At 44.6% G+C, this 25,910-nt stretch overlaps 1 protein-coding gene across 5 annotated transcripts in view; it reads right to left on the bottom strand.

The window, feature by feature from the left end:
* CNIH2 (cornichon family AMPA receptor auxiliary protein 2) overlaps positions 1-25,910 on the bottom strand; it is a 436,455-nt gene that overhangs the window by 352,350 nt on the left and 58,195 nt on the right. For 3 of the 5 annotated variants that reach the window (XM_063945172.1, XM_063945173.1, XM_063945175.1), the window contains exon 1: positions 14,543-14,674. The exons of the other annotated variants lie outside the window; for them this stretch is intronic. In XM_063945172.1, coding sequence (XP_063801242.1) covers positions 14,543-14,644 — 102 coding nt within the window. In that variant the 5' untranslated portion in view covers positions 14,645-14,674. Of the gene's footprint in view, positions 1-14,542; positions 14,675-25,910 lie in introns of those variants that run through there. 5 annotated transcript variants of the gene reach the window in all.

Raw genomic sequence — 25,910 nt, 5'->3', positions numbered from 1 at the left:
TCCAATGTTAAGATTCTAGAGGGGATGTGTGATGGTCAGACTCTGGCAGGAGTAGTCAAGCCTGGAGCCCTTGAGGGGGCATATGATTGCATAGTACTAGAAAAGGCATTGGATTCTGCAGTTCCTGAATGTACATCAGATACTCCTGAAACCCATGGAAGGAAGGTTCCTCTGAAGGAGGGCATTCCAACCAAGATTCCAGAGGGGGCAATTCCAGTCAAGGCCTCAGAAGAGAGGATTCTAGTTGTGACCCTTGAAGATGTAGTTCATGTCATGATCCCAGCCAGGGAGGCTCCAGCTGAGACCCCAGGAAGGGTGATTCAAGTCGATACCTCTGAAGAAATCATTCCAGCCAAAGTCTATGAAGAGAAAATTCCAATTGAAACCCCTGAAAGGGGAATTCCTGTCTTGACCTTTGATGAGGAAAGTCCTATTGGGACCCCAGGAGTAGAGATTCCTGTTGTAACTCCAGAGGGAGGAACTTCAGCTGTGACCCTGGGGAAAGTTAATCCTATCCAGTCCCTTGAAGGGAAGATTCCAGCCATGACCCCAGGAGGGTTGGTCCATGCTTTGTCCTTAGAAAAGACTTGTGAATAGACTTCCAATCTAGATTCTGAACTGGTAAAATCGGAGAAGAAACTCAAACTGCAAAGCTCACAGTCTCCTTCTGAAGACCAGGACGCAGATCTAGTATTCTTCTATGGTGAACTGAAAGAGTTTTACAAGTTAATGTCGCAAACTATGCATACGGCTACACTCTGTTCCTCTCAGGTAGAAGTTGTGCTTGTTCTTCTCATGCCTTTCAGAGGGGAGGCTAGGAGATGGGCTAAACAGTTAGTCAAGTCCAGTGATCCAATTCTACAGGACCTGCGTGCCTTCTATCAAGCAGTATTCAAGAGGTTTGGAGGGTCAGAGTTAGTTTCTTCTGGATCTCCTGAGGGTTCTATGTCTTTGGCCAAGAATTCAGTCTCCAACAGGAAAAATCGAGTTCATAAGAACCAAGTATCTATGGATATTCAGATTCAGGTAGATCACAGTAAAATAACATCTTCACCAAGACCAGAAGTCCGGAAATTACCTGTCAGCTGTGCCTCTCTGTCTCAGTCTTCTGAAGTTATGAATAAGCATGACCCCCAATATACAGTTTCCAACCAATCTATCAAGAGCCCTACTCAGTCTTGCCATACTTCTTCACCAGTGTCCAGAAAATGGAAAAATAAATACCCTAAGGTATTCTTACTCCCAGGCGCTTGATGCGAGGTTCACCACAGCAGCTTTATATAAACAGGGGTTGGTCAGACCCCTAATAAATAAACAATAATAAAAAAGATATTAGCGCTTATTGGTCACAAATGCAAAAGGTGTGTCACGATTGAATCACAATTTATTGTAGAAGTAAAAAATTATTATTATAAAAAGCAATACACATTGGTGGTTAATACCACATAAAATCACTTAAATGAAATTGTGTAACTCCCAATAGTATGTTATCCTTATGGAAAGTTTGGCAAAGAATGGACCTGTTCCTATGTGAGTCCCCGTGAGTTAGTAAGGTTCAATGTCCTATTCGTGGATTGAATAGTTACCACCAACGTTTCTCGAGGCAGTTAGGCGAATCTGCACCTTGCGGACGCAGATTCGCCTAATTGCCTCGAGAAACGTTGGTGGTAACTATTCAATCCACGAATAGGACATTGAACCTTACTAACTCACGGGGACTCACATAGGAACAGGTCCATTCTTTGCCAAACTTTCCATAAGGATAACATACTATTGGGAGTTACACAATTTCATTTAAGTGATTTTATGTGGTATTAACCACCAATGTGTATTGCTTTTTATAATAATAATTTTTTACTTCTACAATAAATTGTGATTCAGTCGTGACACACCTTTTGCATTTGTGACCAATAAGCGCTAATATCTTTTTTATTATTCTTCTCCAGTGTCATCTGTTACAAAGAAGAAAACCGTAATCCTTCCTTTGGATGTGGACTCCAACTCCGACTACAACTCTGAAGCCAATGAAATTCTTTTGGTTGAAGGTACCTTCAGTTCAGACAATATATTTGGCATTACTGTGTTCACACCTAAACAACTTGGGGAAAAAGAAAAAGAAGTCTCGTTGGATGAATTGAGTCTGTCTTGTCAATCCTTGTTCTTGTTTTCTAATTAGTTCCCCTTGGTCCAGGTGGGGTGTCCGGAGTCCACCCCTGAAGGAAGGGGGGGGGGGGGGGGGATACTGTTATGTGTGCAGCAGCTGCAAATATGTCGGTTCTGCTTTCTGCATTGATTAGCACCTGGATCCGGCTGCTCCCTTCTGTTGTTCTCGTTTCCTAGCAACTGATCACCTGGACCATATTACCTGCAACTCCAGCCTGACTGTCATGTGACTGGTCTGTATCCCTTTAACTAGGGAGTATCCACATACGGGTTCACTACGGCTGGCCGGCGGTCGGGCTCCCGGCGACCAGCATCCCGGCGCCGGGAGCCCGACCGCCGGCTTACCGACAGCGTGGCGAGCGCAAATGAGCCCCTTGCGGGCTCGCTGCGCTCGCCACGCTACGGGCACGGTGGCGCGCTACGAGGGAAAATAAGTGTCGGTATGCCGGCTGTCGGGCTCCCGGCGCCGGTATACTGAGTGCCGGGAGCCCGACCGCCGGCGTACAGAAGACCACCCTCCACATACTACCGTGCCAGTGATAGAGTTCAGTATCAGAGAGAGTCAGTATCTAGTCTGGACTCCTTAGACTGTGCAAGTTACCAGTCTCCTGTGTCATAGTAACTGGTCCCAGTATTCCTGCAAGTCCTGCACCCAGTTCATCTTGGACCTGAATCTACTACAATTATATATCCAGTGTGTCCTTCTGCCTTGGAATCCCTGCTTCAAGACATCAGTGCACCAATCCAGTCAGTCTTGCACCTTGCCTCAGTAATCATGCACCTGTCCAGTTTTGCAAACAGCAGTCTAATCACACAGACCTTTCTGCAAGTTCATCTCTAATCAGTACCTGCAATTCTGTATCCAGACTCCAAACAAACTCCTGTGAATCCTGCCAAATTCCAGCTCTGTTATCCAGAACTTACAGCCTGCAAGTTTAAGTTTCCCTCTGTGACCCAGCTCAGCTCTCATCAAACCTCTGCCATTAGCCCTGCTGTGTCAGTCACTCTGCAATAAACCCCTGCCTTACCAGCTGCATTTCTCCAGGTAAATTATCCTGTTAATACCTTGTGGACTCCTGTGCAGATACCAGTTGACCCAGGCAGGGACCGCGACCTGCACATCAGGGGCAGCGAAGCCCAAATCCCCTTGTGGGGTTCCCTGGTGAACATCCCCTGGTGTGTTAAACTCTGTGCCTCAGTTCTGGGTCGTGCCAACTAGAGATGAGCGGGTTCGGTTTCTCTGAATCCGAACCCGCCAGAACTTCATGTTTTTTTTCACGGGTCCGAGCGACTCGGATCTTCCCGCCTTGCTCGGTTAACCCGAGCGCGCCCGAACGTCATCATGACGCTGTCGGATTCTCGCGAGGCTCAGATTCTATCGCGAGACTCGGATTCTATATAAGGAGCCGCGCGTCGCCGCCATTTTCACACGTGCATTGAGATTGATAGGGAGAGGACGTGGCTGGCGTCCTCTCCGTTTAGAATAGATTAGAGAGACACTTGATTTACTAATTTTGGGGAGCATTAGGAGTACTCAGTACAGTGCAGAGTTTTGCTGATAGTGACCACCAGTTTTATTTATAATCCGTTCTCTGCCTGAAAAAAGCGATACACAGCACACAGTGACTCAGTCACATACCATATCTGTGTGCACTGCTCAGGCTCAGGCCAGTGTGCTGCATCATCTATTATCTATATATAATATTATATATATCTGTCTGACTGCTCAGCTCACACAGCTTATAATTGTGGGGGAGACTGGGGAGCACTACTGCAGTGCCAGTTATAGGTTATAGCAGGAGCCAGGAGTACATAATATATTATATAGTGAGTGACCACCAGACACACAGTGCAGTTTATTTAATATATCCGTTCTCTGCCTGAAAAAAGCGATACACACAGTGACTCAGTCAGTCACATACCATATCTGTGTGCACTGCTCAGGCTCAGGCCAGTGTGCTGCATCATCTATATATATTATATATCTGTCTGACTGCTCAGCTCACACAGCTTATAATTGTGGGGGAGACTGGGGAACACTACTGCAGTGCCAGTTATAGGTTATAGCAGGAGCCAGGAGTACATAATATTATATTAAAATTAAACAGTGCACACTTTTGCTGCAGGAGTGCCACTGCCAGTGTGACTAGTGACCAGTGACCTGACCACCAGTATATATAATATTAGTAGTATACTATCTCTTTATCAACCAGTCTATATTAGCAGCAGACACAGTACAGTGCGGTAGTTCACGGCTGTGGCTACCTCTGTGTCGGCACTCGGCAGCCCGTCCATAATTGTATATACCACCTAACCGTGGTTTTTTTTTCTTTCTTTATACATACATACTAGTTACGAGTATACTATCTCTTTATCAACCAGTCTATATTAGCAGCAGACACAGTACAGTGCGGTAGTTCACGGCTGTGGCTACCTCTGTGTCGGCACTCGGCAGCCCGTCCATAATTGTATATACCACCTAACCGTGTTTTTTTTTTCTTTCTTTATACATACATACTAGTTACGAGTATACTATCTCTTTATCAACCAGTCTATATATTAGCAGCAGACACAGTACAGTGCGGTAGTTCACGGCTGTGGCTACCTCTGTGTCGGCACTCAGCAGCCCGTCCATAATTGTATATACCACCTAACCGTGGTTTTTTTTTCTTTCTTTATACATACATACTAGTTACGAGTATACTATCTCTTTATCAACCAGTCTATATATTAGCAGCAGACACAGTACAGTGCGGTAGTTCACGGCTGTGGCTACCTCTGTGTCGGCACTCGGCAGCCCGTCCATAATTGTATATACCACCTAACCGTGGTTTTTTTTTCTTTCTTTATACATACATACTAGTTACGAGTATACTATCTCTTTATCAACCAGTCTATATATTAGCAGCAGACACAGTACAGTGCGGTAGTTCACGGCTGTGGCTACCTCTGTGTCGGCACTCGGCAGCCCGTCCATAATTGTATATACCACCTAACCGTGGTTTTTTTTTCTTTCTTTATACATACATACTAGTTACGAGTATACTATCTCTTTATCAACCAGTCTATATTAGCAGCAGACACAGTACAGTGCGGTAGTTCACGGCTGTGGCTACCTCTGTGTCGGCACTCGGCAGCCCGTCCATAATTGTATATACCACCTAACCGTGGTTTTTTTTTCTTTCTTTATACATACATACTAGTTACGAGTATACTATCTCTTTATCAACCAGTCTATATATTAGCAGCAGACACAGTACAGTGCGGTAGTTCACGGCTGTGGCTACCTCTGTGTCGGCACTCGGCAGCCCGTCCATAATTGTATATACCACCTAACCGTGGTTTTTTTTTCTTTCTTTATACATACATACTAGTTACGAGTATACTATCTCTTTATCAACCAGTCTATATTAGCAGCAGACACAGTACAGTGCGGTAGTTCACGGCTGTGGCTACCTCTGTGTCGGCACTCGGCAGCCCGTCCATAATTGTATATACCACCTAACCGTGGTTTTTTTTTCTTTCTTTATACATACATACTAGTTACGAGTATACTATCTCTTTATCAACCAGTCTATATATTAGCAGCAGACACAGTACAGTGCGGTAGTTCACGGCTGTGGCTACCTCTGTGTCGGCACTCGGCAGCCCGTCCATAATTGTATATACCACCTAACCGTGGTTTTTTTTTCTTTCTTTATACATACATACTAGTTACGAGTATACTATCTCTTTATCAACCAGTCTATATATTAGCAGCAGACACAGTACAGTGCGGTAGTTCACGGCTGTGGCTACCTCTGTGTCGGCACTCGGCAGCCCGTCCATAATTGTATATACCACCTAACCGTGGTTTTTTTTTCTTTCTTTATACATACATACTAGTTACGAGTATACTATCTCTTTATCAACCAGTCTATATATTAGCAGCAGACACAGTACAGTGCGGTAGTTCACGGCTGTGGCTACCTCTGTGTCGGCACTCGGCAGCCCGTCCATAATTGTATACTAGTATCCAATCCATCCATCTCCATTGTTTACCTGAGGTGCCTTTTAGTTGTGCCTATTAAAATATGGAGAACAAAAATGTTGAGGTTCCAAAATTAGGGAAAGATCAAGATCCACTTCCACCTCGTGCTGAAGCTGCTGCCACTAGTCATGGCCGAGACGATGAAATGCCAGCAACGTCGTCTGCCAAGGCCGATGCCCAATGTCATAGTACAGAGCATGTCAAATCCAAAACACCAAATATCAGTAAAAAAAGGACTCCAAAACCTAAAATAAAATTGTCGGAGGAGAAGCGTAAACTTGCCAATATGCCATTTACCACACGGAGTGGCAAGGAACGGCTGAGGCCCTGGCCTATGTTCATGGCTAGTGGTTCAGCTTCACATGAGGATGGAAGCACTCAGCCTCTCGCTAGAAAAATGAAAAGACTCAAGCTGGCAAAAGCAGCACAGCAAAGAACTGTGCATTCTTCGAAATCCCAAATCCACAAGGAGAGTCCAATTGTGTCGGTTGCGATGCCTGACCTTCCCAACACTGGACGTGAAGAGCATGCGCCTTCCACCATTTGCACGCCCCCTGCAAGAGCTGGAAGGAGCACCCGCAGTCCAGTTCCTGATAGTCAGATTGAAGATGTCAGTGTTGAAGTACACCAGGATGAGGAGGATATGGGTGTTGCTGGCGCTGGGGAGGAAATTGACCAGGAGGATTCTGATGGTGAGGTGGTTTGTTTAAGTCAGGCACCCGGGGAGACACCTGTTGTCCGTGGGAGGAATATGGCCGTTGACATGCCAGGTGAAAATACCAAAAAAATCAGCTCTTCGGTGTGGAGGTATTTCACCAGAAATGCGGACAACAGGTGTCAAGCCGTGTGTTCCCTTTGTCAAGCTGTAATAAGTAGGGGTAAGGACGTTAACCACCTCGGAACATCCTCCCTTATACGTCACCTGCAGCGCATTCATAATAAGTCAGTGACAAGTTCAAAAACTTTGGGTGACAGCGGAAGCAGTCCACTGACCAGTAAATCCCTTCCTCTTGTAACCAAGCTCACGCAAACCACCCCACCAACTCCCTCAGTGTCAATTTCCTCCTTCCCCAGGAATGCCAATAGTCCTGCAGGCCATGTCACTGGCAATTCTGACGAGTCCTCTCCTGCCTGGGATTCCTCCGATGCATCCTTGCGTGTAACGCCTACTGCTGCTGGCGCTGCTGTTGTTGCCGCTGGGAGTCGATGGTCATCCCAGAGGGGAAGTCGTAAGCCCACTTGTACTACTTCCAGTAAGCAATTGACTGTTCAACAGTCCTTTGCGAGGAAGATGAAATATCACAGCAGTCATCCTACTGCAAAGCGGATAACTGAGTCCTTGACAACTATGTTGGTGTTAGACGTGCGTCCGGTATCCGCCGTTAGTTCACAGGGAACTAGACAATTTATTGAGGCAGTGTGCCCCCGTTACCAAATACCATCTAGGTTCCACTTCTCTAGGCAGGCGATACCGAGAATGTACACGGACGTCAGAAAAAGACTCACCAGTGTCCTAAAAAATGCAGTTGTACCCAATGTCCACTTAACCACGGACATGTGGACAAGTGGAGCAGGGCAGGGTCAGGACTATATGACTGTGACAGCCCACTGGGTAGATGTATGGACTCCCGCCGCAAGAACAGCAGCGGCGGCACCAGTAGCAGCATCTCGCAAACGCCAACTCTTTCCTAGGCAGGCTACGCTTTGTATCACCGCTTTCCAGAATACGCACACAGCTGAAAACCTCTTACGGCAACTGAGGAAGATCATCGCGGAATGGCTTACCCCAATTGGACTCTCCTGTGGATTTGTGGCATCGGACAACGCCAGCAATATTGTGTGTGCATTAAATATGGGCAAATTCCAGCACGTCCCATGTTTTGCACATACCTTGAATTTGGTGGTGCAGAATTTTTTAAAAAACGACAGGGGCGTGCAAGAGATGCTGTCGGTGGCCAGAAAAATTGCGGGACACTTTCGGCGTACAGGCACCACGTACAGAAGACTGGAGCACCACCAAAAACTACTGAACCTGCCCTGCCATCATCTGAAGCAAGAAGTGGTAACGAGGTGGAATTCAACCCTCTATATGCTTCAGAGGTTGGAGGAGCAGCAAAAGGCCATTCAAGCCTATACAATTGAGCACGATATAGTAGGTGGAATGCACCTGTCTCAAGTGCAGTGGAGAATGATTTCAACGTTGTGCAAGGTTCTGATGCCCTTTGAACTTGCCACACGTGAAGTCAGTTCAGACACTGCCAGCCTGAGTCAGGTCATTCCCCTCATCAGGCTTTTGCAGAAGAAGCTGGAGGCATTGAAGAAGGAGCTAAAAGGGAGCGATTCCGCTAGGCATGTGGGACTTGTGGATGCAGCCCTTAATTCGCTTAACAAGGATTCACGGGTGGTCAATCTGTTGAAATCAGAGCACTACATTTTGGCCACCGTGCTCGATCCTAGATTTAAAGCCTACCTTGGATCTCTCTTTCCGGCAGACACAGGTCTGCTGGGGTTGAAAGACCTGCTGGTGACAAAATTGTCAAGTCAAGCGGAACGCGACCTGTCAACATCTCCTCCTTCACATTCTCCCGCAACTGGGGGTGCGAGGAAAAGGCTCAGAATTCCGAGCCCACCCGCTGGCGGTGATGCAGGGCAGTCTGGAGCGACTGCTGATGCTGACATCTGGTCCGGACTGAAGGACCTGACAACGATTACGGACATGTCGTCTACTGTCACTGCATATGATTCTCTCAACATTGATAGAATGGTGGAGGATTATATGAGTGACCGCATCCAAGTAGGCACGTCACACAGTCCGTACTTATACTGGCAGGAAAAAGAGGCAATTTGGAGGCCCTTGCACAAACTGGCTTTATTCTACCTAAGTTGCCCTCCCACAAGTGTGTACTCCGAAAGAGTGTTTAGTGCCGCCGCTCACCTTGTCAGCAATCGGCGTACGAGGTTACATCCAGAAAATGTGGAGAAGATGATGTTCATTAAAATGAATTATAATCAATTCCTCCGCGGAGACATTGACCAGCAGCAATTGCCTCCACAAAGTACACAGGGAGCTGAGATGGTGGATTCCAGTGGGGACGAATTGATAATCTGTGAGGAGGGGGATGTACACGGTGATATATCGGAGGGTGAAGATGAGGTGGACATCTTGCCTCTGTAGAGCCAGTTTGTGCAAGGAGAGATTAATTGCTTCTTTTTTGGGGGGGGTCCAAACCAACCCGTCATATCAGTCACAGTCGTGTGGCAGACCCTGTCACTGAAATGATGGGTTGGTTAAAGTGTGCATGTCCTGTTTTGTTTATACAACATAAGGGTGGGTGGGAGGGCCCAAGGACAATTCCATCTTGCACCTCTTTTTTCTTTTCTTTTTCTTTGCATCATGTGCTGATTGGGGAGGGTTTTTTGGAAGGGACATCCTGCGTGACACTGCAGTGCCACTCCTAGATGGGCCCGGTGTTTGTGTCGGCCACTAGGGTCGCTAATCTTACTCACACAGTCAGCTACCTCATTGCGCCTCTTTTTTTCTTTGCGTCATGTGCTGTTTGGGGAGGGTTTTTTGGAAGGGACATCCTGCGTGACACTGCAGTGCCACTCCTAGATGGGCCCGGTGTTTGTGTCGGCCACTAGGGTCGCTAATCTTACTCACACAGCTACCTCATTGCGCCTCTTTTTTTCTTTGCGTCATGTGCTGTTTGGGGAGGGTTTTTTGGAAGGGACATCCTGCGTGACACTGCAGTGCCACTCCTAGATGGGCCCGGTGTTTGTGTCGGCCACTAGGGTCGCTTATCTTACTCACACAGCGACCTCGGTGCAAATTTTAGGACTAAAAATAATATTGTGAGGTATTCAGAATAGACTGAAAATGAGTGTAAATTATGGTTTTTGAGGTTAATAATACTTTGGGATCAAAATGACCCCCAAATTCTATGATTTAAGCTGTTTTTTTGTGTTTTTTGAAAAAAACACCCGAATCCAAAACACACCCGAATCCGACAAAAAAAATTCGGTGAGGTTTTGCCAAAACGCGTTCGAACCCAAAACACGGCCGCGGAACCGAACCCAAAACCAAAACACAAAACCCGAAAAATTTCAGGCGCTCATCTCTAGTGCCAACCACCTGGTGTCTGCTTCCTGAATACAGGTGCTTCCTAACAAGAACAGGACATGCTCCACCCTCCACTGCCAATCTTTGCCATACCTCCAGGCGGGCCTTCCCCGGATTGATCAACAGGCTGGTGCTGATGACAATAATCTGCCTCCTTCTCTACCCCGTCCCGCCTCTGATGCTGCCCTGCTCAGTGCTATAATTGCTGGGACGACAGTCCAAGCTCCGCACGCTGTATGTTAAATATGTAAAGTTTGCAGGGATAGGCTGACTCAATTCCAAAGGGCCCTAGGTCTCCTTGCTTAGCTTCTCACTCTTCTTAGGTCTCCTCTGTTCAGGTAAAAAGGTAAAGATTTTCGCACAACACTTAAAGTCACTGGGAAAGCTGTCGGTACCCTTTACACAGCAGATAAGCAGTTGCTGACTATCAAGCTTTTCTTTAATGCAGTTAAGAGTCCAAATATCTATCTCTCCTTTCCTCCTATTGCTCTCTGAGAGGTTCGGCAATGTTTAGTTCAAGTGACAAGTTAACCAGAGCCGGCCATAGGTATAGGCAAACTAGGCAATTGCCTAGGGCATTTGATATGCCTAGGGGCATCAGCAGCTTCTGATGATTAAAATGATATACGGCATGCCTATATTCTGTGTGTAGCATTTCTTATGCAGATACAGCCACCGTCTTACACAATATATAGGCATGCTGCATATCATTTTAATCAGCAGAATCTGCTTGTGCACCCTAGCCACATAGCAATGCAAATAAGATGCATTTTCATAAAAAAAAGGTGCCCGACGTTAGCTTTGAGGCAAGATTTATAAGGACACATCTGTATCCAAGCAGAGGCAGAGGTCACAGTGTTAGTGGTAGTGTGAGTGATGTGTGTATGTGAGTGGGTTGGTTGTGCAGTAGTGTTCGGAATATGTGTAAGGAGCATTATGTGTGTCATGTAAAAATGCATTAATAATGTGCAACATATGTTTAAGTGGCACTATGTGTGTCATTATGTGTATAAGGGCATTAATAATGTGCGGCATATGTGTAACAGGGTACTACTGTATGTGTGCCATTATATATATAGGGGCACTAATAATGTGCAGCAAATGTGTAGGGGGCACTATGTGTGTCATTATGTGTATAAGGGCATTAATAATGTGCGGCATATATGTAAGGGACATTGGCCCTCATTCCGAGTTGTTCGCTCGCAAGCTGCTTTTAGCAGCTTTGCACACGCTAAGCCGCCGCCTACTGGGAGTGAATCTTAGCTTCTCAAAATTGCGAACGAAAGATTAGCAAAATTGCGAATAGACACTTCTTAGCAGTTTCTGAGTAGCTCCACACTTACTCGGCAACTGCGATCAGTTCAGTGCTTGTCGTTCCTGGTTTGACGTCACAAACACACCCAGCGTTCGCCCAGACACTCCTCCGTTTCTCCAGCCACTCCCGCGTTTTTCCCAGAAACGGTAGCGTTTTTTCGCACACACCTATAAAACACACCTATAAAACGTAGCGTTTTTTCGCACACACCTATAAAACACCTATAAAACGGCCAGTTTCCACCCAGAAACACCCACTTCCTGTCAATCACATTACGATCACCAGAACGAAGAAAAAACCTCGTAATGCCGTGAGTAAAATACCTAACTGCATAGCAAATTTACTTGGCGCAGTCGCAATGCGAACATTGCGCATGCAAAGAAAATTACCGAGCGAACAACTCGGAATGACCACCATTATGTGTAAAAGGGCATTAATAAAGGTTGTCGTAATGTGTAAGGCGCATTATGTTTATAAGGACATTAATAATGTGTAAGGGGCATTACTGTGTGGAACTATGTGTATAAATGCATTACTAATGTGTGGCATTATGTGTATAAGGTGCTCTACTATGTGGCGTTGTGTATTAAAAGGGCACTACTGTGTCATCTAATATGAATAAAGAGCAATAGGGTGTGGTGTAATGTGACTAAGGAGCAATTCATTGTGATGTATTGTGAATAAGGGGCTCAACTGTGAGGAGTAACGTTTAAGGTAAAGTGGTACTACTGTGGGATGCAATATGAATTATGGACATTATCGCATAATCAAATGTGAATAAAGTTGCAGTACTGTGTGGTGTAATTAGAATTGGGGTTACTATTGTGTGGCCATGCCCCTTGCTAGCAAAAACACACCCCTTTTTGGGCTGTGCGCCAAATGTGCGAACTGTTCCTATTTAAAATATCGGGGGTACAAACACCAAAATAATGACTGCTATTGGCGAGGGGTGATGGTGCTGGGAAAGAGGTGCAAGGTCAGAGGCGGAACCAGCGGTGGTGCTAGGGGGCACCAGCCAAAATCTTGCCTAGGGCATCATATTGGTTAGGGCCGGCTCTGAAGTTAACCTCTGATAATTAGAACACTATCCTCTCCTGACTGGAAACAGGTTGGTTAAGTACTTATATCTGAATTGAAGAAAAAGTATGAGCGCATAGACAGGGTAGAATGAACTCCTGTGGAACTACAAGTCCAAGGTATTAGCAGAAAAGTATTCCTCACAGTCACTGACACCCAGTATTACTGGCAAATTAAGTTTTGTCAATGTGCACGTCTGGAACTTCCAGCTGTCGCTTCCCCAGTAACACCCGATTCCGGACGGGTAGTAATCCTGTCAAAGAAATGAAATGCAGGGGACGCCAATAGTGCATTAAAAGTGTTTGACAGTTTTATTCAAACTTCCACAACGATACAGCAAATGAGAGCCCATACCATAAAAGGCAGTTAAACCACCGCTTGTATAAAAGACACGAGAATTACCCCCCAGTCAGATCAGCGTTTTTAAGTTCGGAGTCCTTGCATCAGACCACGCCCATACGCGTTTCGTCATCAGACTTCGTCAGTGGGCTTCTAACGAAATCTGATGATGAAACGCATATGGGCGTGGTCTGATGCAAGGACTCCGAACTGAAAAAGGCTGATCTGACTGTGGGGTAATTCTCGTGTCTTTTATACAAGCAGTAGTTTAACTACTGCTTGTATAAAAGACACGAGAATTACGCCTTTTATGTCTTTTATACAAGCAGTGATTTAACCGCCTTTTATGGTACGAGGCTCTCATTTGCTGTATCGTTGTGGAAGTTTGAATAAAACTGTCAAACACTTTTAATGCACTATTGGCGACTTATATCTATATATATATATATATATAGTACTCCAAGAAGAAAACGGCACTGGACGCAATGTATATGAAAATAAGGTGTATTGCAAAAACGACAGCTGTTTCAGGGCAGCAGCCCTTTCCTCAAGTAGACAGCAACACCACCAACAAATGGACAAGACACACATACAACACTTACCCCACCTAAATACCCGCTGCAGTGCTCCCCGCCGCCGTCTCTCCCCGCGTCCTGGCTTCCGGAAGTGAAGCCGCCGGGTCACTTCCGGTCAGCGCGTCACTGGTTACCATGGCGAGCCGATGTTTGCGGCTCACCTCGTCACTGCTGCGCTTCACAGGGTGCCGGCTCAGCTTCCTCCATGGCCAGGAAGCTTGTGATCGGAGGGGGGAGGCAGGTAATCTGATGCACATACAGTTTAACATAATAAACAACAAAAAACAACAAAAAACAAATATTGTACATAGAAAACAAGCAATTGTATACAAACAGGTCACTGATACAGGAACATTAAAGTCCCTGCTGTGTAGCCCAGGGGAATACCCAAAAGTGGAAACCGGACTCCTAATAACTAGAAACAAAGGGTTCAATAGTGATAAGCAATAAGCCTTAAACTATTGAAACTATATAAATAAGTGTAGAAGCTACATGGGTTCTCCCTCCCCAATACTTTTATGGAAACACATATTCACTAATGGGCACGTAATGCCTAACCAAGTGTGTTCCAATTAATCTTGTCGTTCAGGCCGCGAGGCCAAAACGTGTCTAATTTTAAAATCCAACGAGTCTCCTTCTCCAGTAGGATCCTAGCTCTGTCCCCTCCCCTCATGGATAATGGAACATGTTCAATACCAAAGTATTTTAAGGAACTAAGAAAAAAGCCGCCCAGAACAAGAACTACACTTAATATTCAATTTGTCCCGCAGAACCATCACGTCCACTGAAACACAGGTCCTAAGTCGTGGACTTAGCTTTGTACCGACCAATGCGCATGATCCATTCAATTGGTCGCGAGACCTACATCAATTTACCAGAAAGCTTAGGCTTAAAGAATTTTTTCAGAATTCTCCCCAACAAACCGTCGCTCCTTCTGTATTTGATAAGTTTTTGCAACAAGCCTCCAGATCCAAGTTCGATCCAGTTTCCTCTATTCCCTCCATTAGAACCTTCAGCAGGCTCATGGAAGAATCGGTCAGCAGATTTGTGGCTGCTCCTGCAAAAATCAAATTGAATATGTCCGTCAGTGAGAGAGAAGCTTTAAAAAATCTACAGTCCTATCAGGACATTGAGATCCGGCCCGCCGACAAGGGCGGGGCCATAGTTATCATGGATCTGGAGTATTATAGGGAGGAAGCTCTGAGCCAATTAGCTGATCAGGAGGTATACCGTAAGCTCTCTAAGAATCCAACGTTAGAATACCAACAAGAACTGTTCACTATATTGGAAGAAGCAAAGACACAGGGCTTATTGCCCGATAAAGTACACAAGGTGTGTACTTTTCCTTGGTGAGGGCAGCATTATGATGGTCATTGGTACCACTTTTCCCATTTAGGGATCCTTTCAAGCCTATAATTTGTGCCTGCTCACTTTTTAGCCCTGGTTTCTCTTTGTATATTAGTCTGCTGTACATATTACTGTATCTGAGGTTACTGCATTGTCTACTTGTTTTTTCAGGGACATTTGTTTTTCTAGAGCTGTGCGCTGATTAATTACAGTAACACGAATTATCCTGTCATATTATTATATGTATTGTGGTATAGAAACTTTCGAGCAGAGAGTGCTCCCTGCCTACCATTTCCCATGTCTTTCATCACTATTGTTTATTGTGTTAGGTTGCCTAGCAACCGTCTGGAGCGACCAGGCGCACAGGAAGTGCGCCACGCTGGAGGGTGTTGTCAGATGACCCGGCGCCGAGGATACACGAGGTGTGGTAAGTGGATATAAATTGTTTGCTTTTTAGTTTGTAATGTATCCTGATGAGGTTATTAAATTAACGAAATGTTGATCTCTGACGGGTGACCGCTGTGTCCGTTATTACTGGAGAGAAAGTCCTGCGAGTGCCACTACTTCTGTACATGTATTTGGTCGTGAGATCGCTTTAGGAGGCACCGGGGCAGAATTCTATGGCAGGAGAGAGTGCCGGCTGTCACTTCACTATATATATATATATATATATCTCAAATACCATTGACTCATCACAAATTCTCCTGAACAATAAGGCTGCACTTTCTTGCCAATGGCAGTTTTAGAGCAGTCCATTATTCCAATAGAAGAGCCACACTCAGTGATGTATGACAGTGTTTAGGGGTGACAATTAGAGATGTGCACCGGAAATTTTTCAGGTTTTGTGTTTTGGTTTTGTATTCGGATCCGCGGCAGTAGTTTGGATTCGGACGCGTTTTGGCAAAACCTCCCTGAAAATTATTTGTCGGATTCGGGTGTGTTTTGGATCCGGGTGTTTTTTTTCAAAAACAGCTTAAATCATAGCATTTTGGGGTAATTTTGATCCTATATTATTATTAACCTCAATAACCATAATTTCCACTGATTTCCAGTCTACTCTGAACACCTCACAATATTATTTTTAGTCCTAAAATTTGCACCGAGGTCGCTGGATGACTAAGCTAAGCGACCCAAGAGGGTGGCACAAACACCTGGCCCATCTAGGAGTGGCACTGCAGTGTCAGACAGGATGGCACTTAATAAAATAGTCCCCAAACAGCACATGATGCAAAGAAAAGAGAAAAAGCGGTGCACTGTGGTTGCTGGATGGCTAAGCTAAGCGACACAAACACCTCAATATCACAGGAATTATTTGTTCTAATCAATGGTATTATTGGTCCAAATCACTGGAAGAAAATGATAAAATCACAGGAATTATTCATTCTAATCAATGGTATTATTGGTCCAAATCACTGGAAGAAAATGACAAAATCACTGGAATTAAATGGCAGTAATGTCGGGAATTATATCAAATAGCAGTACTACTGGACATATACGGTAGTGTCAGACAGGATGGCACTTAAAAAAATAGTCCCCAAACAGCACATGATGCAAAGAAAAGAGAAAAAGAGGTGCACTGTGGTCGCTGGACGGCTAAGCTAAGCGTCACAAACACCTCAATATCACAGGAATTATTCGTTCTAATCAATGGTATTATTGGTCCAAATCACTGGAAGAAAATGATAAAATTACAGGAATTATTTGTTCTAATCAATGGTATTATTAGTCCAAATCACTGGAAGAAAATGACAAAATCACTGGAATTAAATGGCAGTAATGTCGGGAATTATATCAAATGGCAGTACTACTGGACATATACGGTAGTGTCAGACAGGATGGCACTTAAAAAAATAGTCCCTAAACAGCACATGATGCAAAGAAAAGAGAAAAAGAGGTGCACTGTGGTTGCTGGACGGCTAAGCTAAGTGACACAAACGCCTCAATATCACAGGAATTATTCGTTCTAATCAATGGTATTATTGGGTCAAATCACTGGAAGAAAATGACAAAATCACAGGAATTATTTTTTCTAATCACTGGTATTATTGGTCCAAATCACTGGAAGAAAATGACAAAATCACTGAAATTATTTGGCAAGATCACTGTAATTAATAATTATAAATCACTGATATTAATTGGTAAAATCTCGCTATCGCCTGCCTAGTGAAGTGGAATCTAGATGGGATTTTGTACCGGGGACACAATAACTTCATCACTTGTCTAAATCCCAATGCACTAATGGTGGAAAACGGGCGCACGTCTAACAGCGCGCTGATTATACTTAGAACTGATTATACTGATCAATCACTGATTATACTGAGCACTGATTATACTGATCACTGATGATACTATGGAGAACTGACACTGAGCAGCGAGAACAGCACTGGACTATTGTACTGTAGTATACTGGTCACCACAATGCTGCACTGTACTACTATATATATATTCTGCTCACAACAATGCAGCACAAATATGGATACTTGAAGTGACACGGAGCTGCAAGATACAGCAATGGTCTACTGTACTGTACAACTATATACTGTTGGTCACCAAAATGCTGCACTGTACTACTATATATACTGCTCACAACAATGCAGCACAGATATGGATGGATACTTGCAGTGACACGGAGCTGCAAGATACAGCAATGGACTACTTTACTGTACAACTATATACTGTTGGTCACCAAAATGCTGCACTGTACTACTATATATATACTGCTCACAACAATGCAGCACAGATATGGATGGATACTTGCAGTGACACAGAGCTGCAAGATACAGCAATGGACTACTGTACTGTACAACTATATACTGTTGGTCACCAAAATGCTGCACTGTACTACTCTATATACTGCTCACAACAATGCAGCACAGAAATGTATGGATACTTGCAGTGACACGGAGCTGCAAGATACAGCAATGGACTACTGTACTGTACTGGTAGTCACCAAAATGCTGCACTGTACTACTATATATATATATATATATATATATATATATAGACTGGTCACACAACAATGCAGCGGATATTGAGCACTGATGATCAGGATACTGTCTTGAACTGAGTCTGACACGGAGCTGCAAGATACAGCAATGGCCTACTGTACTGTACTATAATTATATACTGGTGGTCTCCACAATGCAGCATACTGATCAGATATTTGCAGCACACTGAGCACAGATATTTGCAGCACACTGAGCACAGATATGGAGCTTTTCAGGCAGGGAACGTAGATATTTGCAGCACACTGAGCACAGATATGGAGCGTTTTCAGGCAGAGAACATAGATATTTGCAGCACACTGAGCACAGATATTTGCAGCACACTGAGCACAAATATTTTCAGCACACGGAGCACAGATATGGAGCTTTTCAGGGAGAGAACGTAGCCACGTCCTCTCCGTTCAATCTCCAATGCATGAGTGAAAATGGCAGCGTCGCGCGGCTCTTTATATAGAATACGAATCTCGCAAGAATCCGACAGCGGGATGATTACGTTTGGCCTCGTTCGGGTTAACCGAGCAAGGCGGGAAGATCCGAGGCTGCCTCGGAACGTGTAAAATAGGTGAAGTTCGGGGGGGTTCGGATCTCAACGAACCGAACCCGCTCATCTCTAGTGACAATTGATGTAGCTCCCCTATTTGAATAATGGAGTGCTCTGCAACTGCCACTGCACAGAAACCCAGGAACAGAGCATTGTGTCCTCCCTCCTCTGCGACTTGGTATCGCCATCACCATGCATTCTTTATTGCCCAGGCTGGGTGGGCTGTCTTAACTCTTGCTCTCTAAGGGGGGAATTATTCTACCCCTTTTATCCCCTTTGTGGGTGGTATTTAAAAAAAAAAACCTTTTTAGTGGGTCATCACAAAAGCAAACTACTATCCACATTTCAAGTTCCTAGTCCTTATCGTTCAGGAGATTTTTTGAGTAAGTGGTATTAGCCTTTTATATAGATTCTTTTTTAATATGTCTTAGGTGATACATCCTTTAATGTGTCCACAGTTATTTCAATAGACTGTTACCATTATAATACACAGAGGAAATGTGTACATTGATTTAAGTGTATCTTTAAAGACATTTATGCTAGCTAATATCTGGTTCCATCTAAGCTTTATATTCTTGTAAAAATCATAACTATTAAGGCGAATTGCTGCTTCGGGAATGATATTTAGAAATTTGGTAATTTGAAATCAGACTAATGTATTAGTCATTATATAACTATGACTACAAGTACCTTGTTCTTAAAGGTAAATATGTTTGGTAACAGAGTAGACTGATGAATATTATAATACTGCAGTAGTTTACTGATATCTGTATAATGGTACATACATCAGGTTGAACCCACTTTTGGAGCTCCCCCTAAACTAGATTATCCAATTATCTAATTGATCTTTATATACTAACTCAAATATTAAGTCAGATATGTGACCCTTTTGAATATGTTAAAAAGTTTATTCACTTTTGCATATACTTTTAATATATATAGTGTGAGTGTGTGTGTGTGTGTGTGTGTGTGTGTGTGTGTGTGTGTGTGTGTGTGTGTGTGTGTGTGTGTGTGTGTGTGTGTGTGTGTACAGAGGTGTAGCTAGGTGCCATAGTGCCGGGAGCAAGGTTATGTTTTGGCGCCCCCTCCCCTGTACTGAATTGAAGGCCTAGCCAAGTAGACCTTGTGGAGCTCAGGGCGGAAGTTTCCTTGGGTGCCCCCGATGTTTAAAATAGGGTCAGTGTGTGCCGAACACTTGTAATAATAATATAAGGGCATGGCAATAAGGATGGTGTGATGGTTAACATTACTTCCTCACAGCACTGAGGTCATGGGTTCGATTCCCACCTGGGGAGTTTGTACATTCTCTCCATGCTTGCGTGGGTTTACTCCGGGTACTCCGGTTTCCTTCCACAATACAAATATATACTGGTAGATTAATTGGCTCCCAACAAAAATGAACCCTGTCGTGTTGTGGGGCAGGGACTAATGTGAATGGCGAAATATTCTCTCTAAAAAAACTGCGGAATATGTGTGCACTATATAAACAACTGGTAATAAATAAATAATGGCTTCATTGGGCAGGTGTGTGGCCACAAAATAGTACCAATTCACAATACATTAGAGAGAAGTGCTGCAGCAGCCGGGGCAGAGAGAGGTTCTGCAGAAGTCGAGACATAAACTGGTGCTGCAGGACAGAAGTAACCCTGCTGCACAGCTACAAGCAGACGGTGAGACATATAAAGAGGGTGGGCAGAGCTCTGTCAGTGTCTTCTGCTGTCGCCTCTGGCCTGCCCTGTTCCCTACCTAGTCTCAGAGTCCGACTCAGTGTGCGCCCACTGCTTCTCCTCCTCCTGCTCTGTGGCTGCCAGTGGCCGGCGGGAAGGATAGGGCGGCGCGCCCTTTAACTTTTTTGCCGCCCGGAGCTCGCGCTCCACCGGAGCCACCCTCATTACACCCCTGTGTGTGTATAGAGGTGGTTCTAAAACTGTGTGCCGTGGCACCCTGGGTTGCCTCGGGGTACTTGCAGGGGTGCCTAGGTTGGTGGTCCAGGAACAATTAATTTACCATTTACAGTCAAAGTAATAGATAAAACCAGTGCTTGTGGCTTCCAGTAATAAAATATGTGTACAAACAGAAGAGAATACTGTCCATCAACACATAACTGAACCTAAGGATGACATATAAACACCATTTACTTAGTTTAATATTTTTTTCTGAATTTCTCAATAAGAAACTTTTGGCCTATGGGTGTCATGAAAAAAACCTCTAATACTCTAGGGTGCCGTGACTCAAAAAAGTTTAGGAACCACTGGTGTAAAGGTTAAATATATGAAACTAGCTGAATACCTGTGCTTTGGCACGGAATTTAAAGAATAATGCCACTCTTTGTCAGGCCGCACCTCTGGGCTTCCACGGATTGATGCTGTTAAAATGCTGGAGCTGAGGTGAATAATCCACCTCCTTCTCTGCACCATCCCGCCTCTGATGTGCCCTTCTAAGTGCTGTAAGTGCTCCGCCCGCTGTATGTTGGATATGTAAGATTTGCAGCCTGACTCTATTTCAAAGGGCTCTAGGTCTCCTTGCTTAGCTTCTAGCTCTCCTTAGGGCTTGTCCTATGAGGAAAAAAAGTAAAGATTTTTGGACAACACTTAAGGTCACTGGGAGAGATGTTGGTACAACTACCTTTTTGCCACGTGGAAATCTTAACGCAATAAGACTATTTTCATTGTGCCCATCTTCAAGTTTAGTTTAGTAGTTTCACTACCCCTTCTCATCACCCCTCATGCTGATAGGGGCTGAACTTGGACCAAAACAGAATTAGGAGTGTCACTATTTATTTATTTATTTCAGCGACCCCGAAAACTATGGATTTTTATTTTTACATGTCACCCCCTTCCCACCTCAATCCCTAGAGGAGCTAGGGTGTCCTACCCCCACAGTATTTTTTTTCCAGATAGTAAATCATAAATGTACCAAGTTTGGTGTAAATTGCTCCAGGAATTGTGCTGGAACACACACACACACACACACACACACACACACACACACATCCATCCATCCATTTTGATAGATAGATGAGCGGGTTCGGTTCTTCGGGATCCGAACCCCCCCTAACTTCACCCATTTTACACGGTTCCGAGGCAGCCTCAGATCTTCCCGCCTTGCTCGGTTAACCAGAACGCGCCCGAACGTCATCATCCCGCTGTTGGATTCTCGCGAGATTCGTATTCTATATAAGGAGCCGCGCGTCGCCGCCATTTTCACTCATGCATTGGAGATTGAACGGAGAGGACGTGGCAGCGTTCTCTCCCCTGAAAAGCTCCATAATCTGTGCTCAGTGTGCTGAAAATATCTGTGCTCAGTGTGCTGCAAATAATCTGTGCTCAGTGTGCTGAAAATATCTACGTACTCTGCCTGAAAACGCTCCATATCTGTGCTCAGTGTGCTGCAAATCTCTGTGCTCAGTGTGCTGCATTGTGGGGACTGGGGACCACCATTATAATAATATATACTATTCTATAGCTTCTATACTGCTTGTCAGGACACATGTGTCAGTTACACCGCTCTGTACTGATATATATATATATATACAGTAATATATATACTATTCTATAGCTTCTATACTGCTTGTCAAGACACGTGTCACAGTTACACTGCTCTGTACTGATAGATATATATATATATATATATATATAGTAATATATATACTAATCTATAGCTTCTATACTGCTTGTCAGGACACGTGTCACAGTTACACCGCTCTGTACTGATATATACAGTAATATATATACTATTCTATAGCTTCTATACTGCTTGTCAGGACACATGTGTCACAGTTACACCGCTCTGTACTGATATATACATTAATATATATACTATTCTATAGCTTCTATACTGCTTGTCAGGACACATGTCACAGTTACACCGCTCTGTACTGATATATACAGTAATATATATATTATTCTATAGCTTCTATACTGCTTGTCAGGACACGTGTCACAGTTACACCGCTCTGTACTGATATATATATATATATATATATATATATATATTTACAGTAATATATATACTATTCTATAGCTTCTATACTGCTTGTCAGGACACATGTGTCACAGTTACACCGCTCTGTACTGATATATATATATACAGTAATATATATACTATTCTATAGCTTCTATACTGCTTGTCAGGACACATGTGTCACAGTTACACCGCTCTGTACTGATATATACAATAATATATATACTTTTCTATAGCTTCTAGTATTACAGTGCAGCATTTTGGTGACCAACAGTATACATATATAGTACAGTACAGTAGGCCATTGCTATTGATATATTACTGGCATATAAATCCACACATTAAAAAATGGAGAATAAAAATGTGGAGGATAAAATAGGGAAAGATCAAGATCCACTTCCACCTCGTGCTGAAGCTGCTGCCAATAGTCATGGCCAAGATGATGAAATGCCATCAACGTCGTCTGCCAAGGCCGATGCCCAATGTCATAGTAGAGAGCATGTAAAATCCAAAAAACAAAAGTTCAGTAAAATGACCCAAAAATCTAAATTAAAAGCGTCTGATGAGAAGCGCAAACTTGACAATATGCCATTACGACACAGAGTGGCAAGGAACGGCTGAGGCCCTGTCCTATGTTCATGGCTAGTGGTTCAGCTTCACATGAGGATGGAAGCACTCATCCTCTCGCTAGAAAAATGAAAAGAGCTAAGCTGGCAAAAGCACAGCAAAGAACTGTACGTTCTTCTAAATCACAAATCCCCAAGGAGAGTCCAATTGTGTCAGTTGCGATGCCTGACCTTCCCAACACTGGACGGGAAGAGGTGGCGCCTTCCACCATTTGCACGCCCCCTGCAAGTACTGGAAGGAGCACCCACAGTCCAGTTCCTGATAGTCAAATTGAAGATGTCACTGTTGAAGTACACCAGGATGAGGATATGGGTGTTGCTGGCGCTGAGGGGGAAATTGACAAGGAGGATTCTGATGGTGAGGTGGTTTGTTTAAGTCAGGCACCCGGGGAGACACCTGTTGTCCGTGGGACAAATATGGCCATTGACATGCCTGGTCAAATTACAAAAAAAAAATCACCTCTTCGGTGTGGAATTATTTCAACAGAAATGCGGACAACAGGTGTCAAGCCGTGTGTTGCCTTTGTCAAGCTATAATAAGTAGGGGTAAGGACGTTAACTACCTAGGAACATCCTCCCTTAAACGTCACCTGGAGCGCATTCATCAGAAGTCATTGACAAGTTCAAAAACTTTGGGTGACAGCGGAAGCAGTCCACTGACAACTAAATCCCTTCCTCTTGTACCCAAGCTCCTGCAAACCACACCACCAACTCCCTCAGTGTCAATTTCCTCCTTAGACAGGAACGCCAATAGTCCTGCAGGCCATGTCACTGGCAAGTCTGATGAGTCCTCTCCTAACTGGGATTCCTCCGATGGATCCTTGAGTGTAACGCCTACTGCTGCTGGCGCTGCAGTTGTTGGTGCTGGGAGTCGATCGTCATCCCAGAGGGAAAGTCGGAAGACCACTTGTACTACTTCCAGTAAGCAATTGACTGTCCAACAGTCCTTTGCGAGGAAGATGAAATATCACAGCAGCCATCCTGCTGCAAAGCGGATAACTCAGATCTTGGCAGCTGCGGTGGTGTTAAACGTGTGTCCGGTATCCACCGTTAATTCACAGGGAATTAGAGAATTGCTTGAGGTACTGTGTCCCCGGTACCAAATACCATCTAGGTTCCATTTCTCTAGGCAAGCGATACCGAGAATGTACACAGACATCAGAAAAAGAGTCATCAGTGTCCTAAAAAATGCAGTTGTACCCAATGTCCACTTAACCACGGACATGTGGACAAGTGGAGCAGGGCAGACCCAGGACTATGTTACTGTGACAGCCCACTGGATAGATGTATTGCCTCCTGCAGCAAGAACAGCAGCGGCGGCACCAGTAGCAGCATCTCGCAAATGCCAACTCGTTCCTAGGCAGGCTACGCTTTGTATCACCGCTTTCCATAAGAGGCACACAGCTGACAACCTCTTACGGAAACTGAGGAACATCATAGCAGAATGGCTTACCCCAATTGGACTCTCCTGGGGATTTGTGACATCGGATAACGCCACTAATATTGTGTGTGCATTACATCTGGAAAAATTCCAGCACGTCCCATGTTTTGCACATACATTGAATTTGGTGGTGCAGCATTTTTTTAAAAATGACAGGGGCGTGCAAGAGATGCTGTCGGTGCCACTTTCGGCATTCAGCCACCGCATGCCGAAGACTGGAGCACCAGCAAACACTCCTGAACTTGCCCCGCCATCATCTGAAGCAAGAGGTGGTAACGAGGTGGAATTCAACCCTCTATATGCTTCAGAGGATGGAGGAGCAGCAAAAGGTCATTCAAGCCTATACATCTGCCTGCGATATAGGCAAAGGGGTGGAATGCACCTGACTCAAGCGCAGTGGAGAATTATTTCAACATTGTGCAAGGTTCTGCAACCCTTTGAACTTGCCACACAAGAAGCTGGAGAGATTGAAGGAGGAGCTAAAACTGAGCGATTCCGCTAGGCATGTGGGACTTGTGGATGGAGCCCTTAATTCGCTTAACCAGGATTCACGGGTGGTCAATCTGTTGAAATCAGAGCACTACATTTTGGCCACCGTGCTCGATCCTAGGTTTAAAGCCTATGTTGTATCTCTCTTTCTGGCAGACACAAGTCTGCAGAGGTGCAAAGACCTGCTGGTGAGACACTTTTCAAGTCAAGCGGAACGTGACCCATCAACAGCTCCTCCTTCACATTCTCCCGCAACTGGGGCTGCGAGGAAAAGGCTAAGAATTCTGAGCCCACCCGCTGGCGGTGAAGCAGGGCAGTCTGGAGTGAGTGCTGACATCTGGTCCGGACTGAAGGACCTGCCAACGATTACTGACATGTCGTCTACTGTCACTGCATATGATTCTGTCACCATTGAAAGAATGGTGGAGGATTATATGAGTGACCGCATCCAAGTAGGCACGTCAGACAGTCCGTACCTATACTGGCAGGAAAAAGAGGCAATTTGGAGGCCCTTGCACAAACTGGCTTTATTTTACCTAAGTTGCCCCCCCTCCAGTGTGTACTCCAAAAGAGTGTTTAGTGCAGCTGGTCACCTTGTCAGCAATCGGCGTACGAGGTTACTTCCAGAAAATGTGGAGAAGATGATGTTCATCAATATGAATTATAATCAATTCCTCCGTGGAGACATTCACCAGAAATTGCCTTCAGAAAGTACACAGGGACCTGAGATGGTGGATTCCAGTGGGGACGAATTAATAATCTGTGAGGAGGGGGAAGTACACAGTGAAAGGGGTGAGGAATCGGACGATGAGGAGGAGGTGGACATCTTGCCTCTGTAGAGCCAGTTTGTGCAAGGAGAGATTGTTTGCTTCTTTTTTG

The sequence above is a fragment of the Pseudophryne corroboree genome, chromosome 11 (assembly GCF_028390025.1).
Source record: "Pseudophryne corroboree isolate aPseCor3 chromosome 11, aPseCor3.hap2, whole genome shotgun sequence".
Taxonomy (NCBI): domain Eukaryota; kingdom Metazoa; phylum Chordata; class Amphibia; order Anura; family Myobatrachidae; genus Pseudophryne; species Pseudophryne corroboree.
The sequence above is the reverse complement of the archived record's forward strand: the minus strand, read 5'-3'. Positions and strand labels throughout refer to the sequence as shown.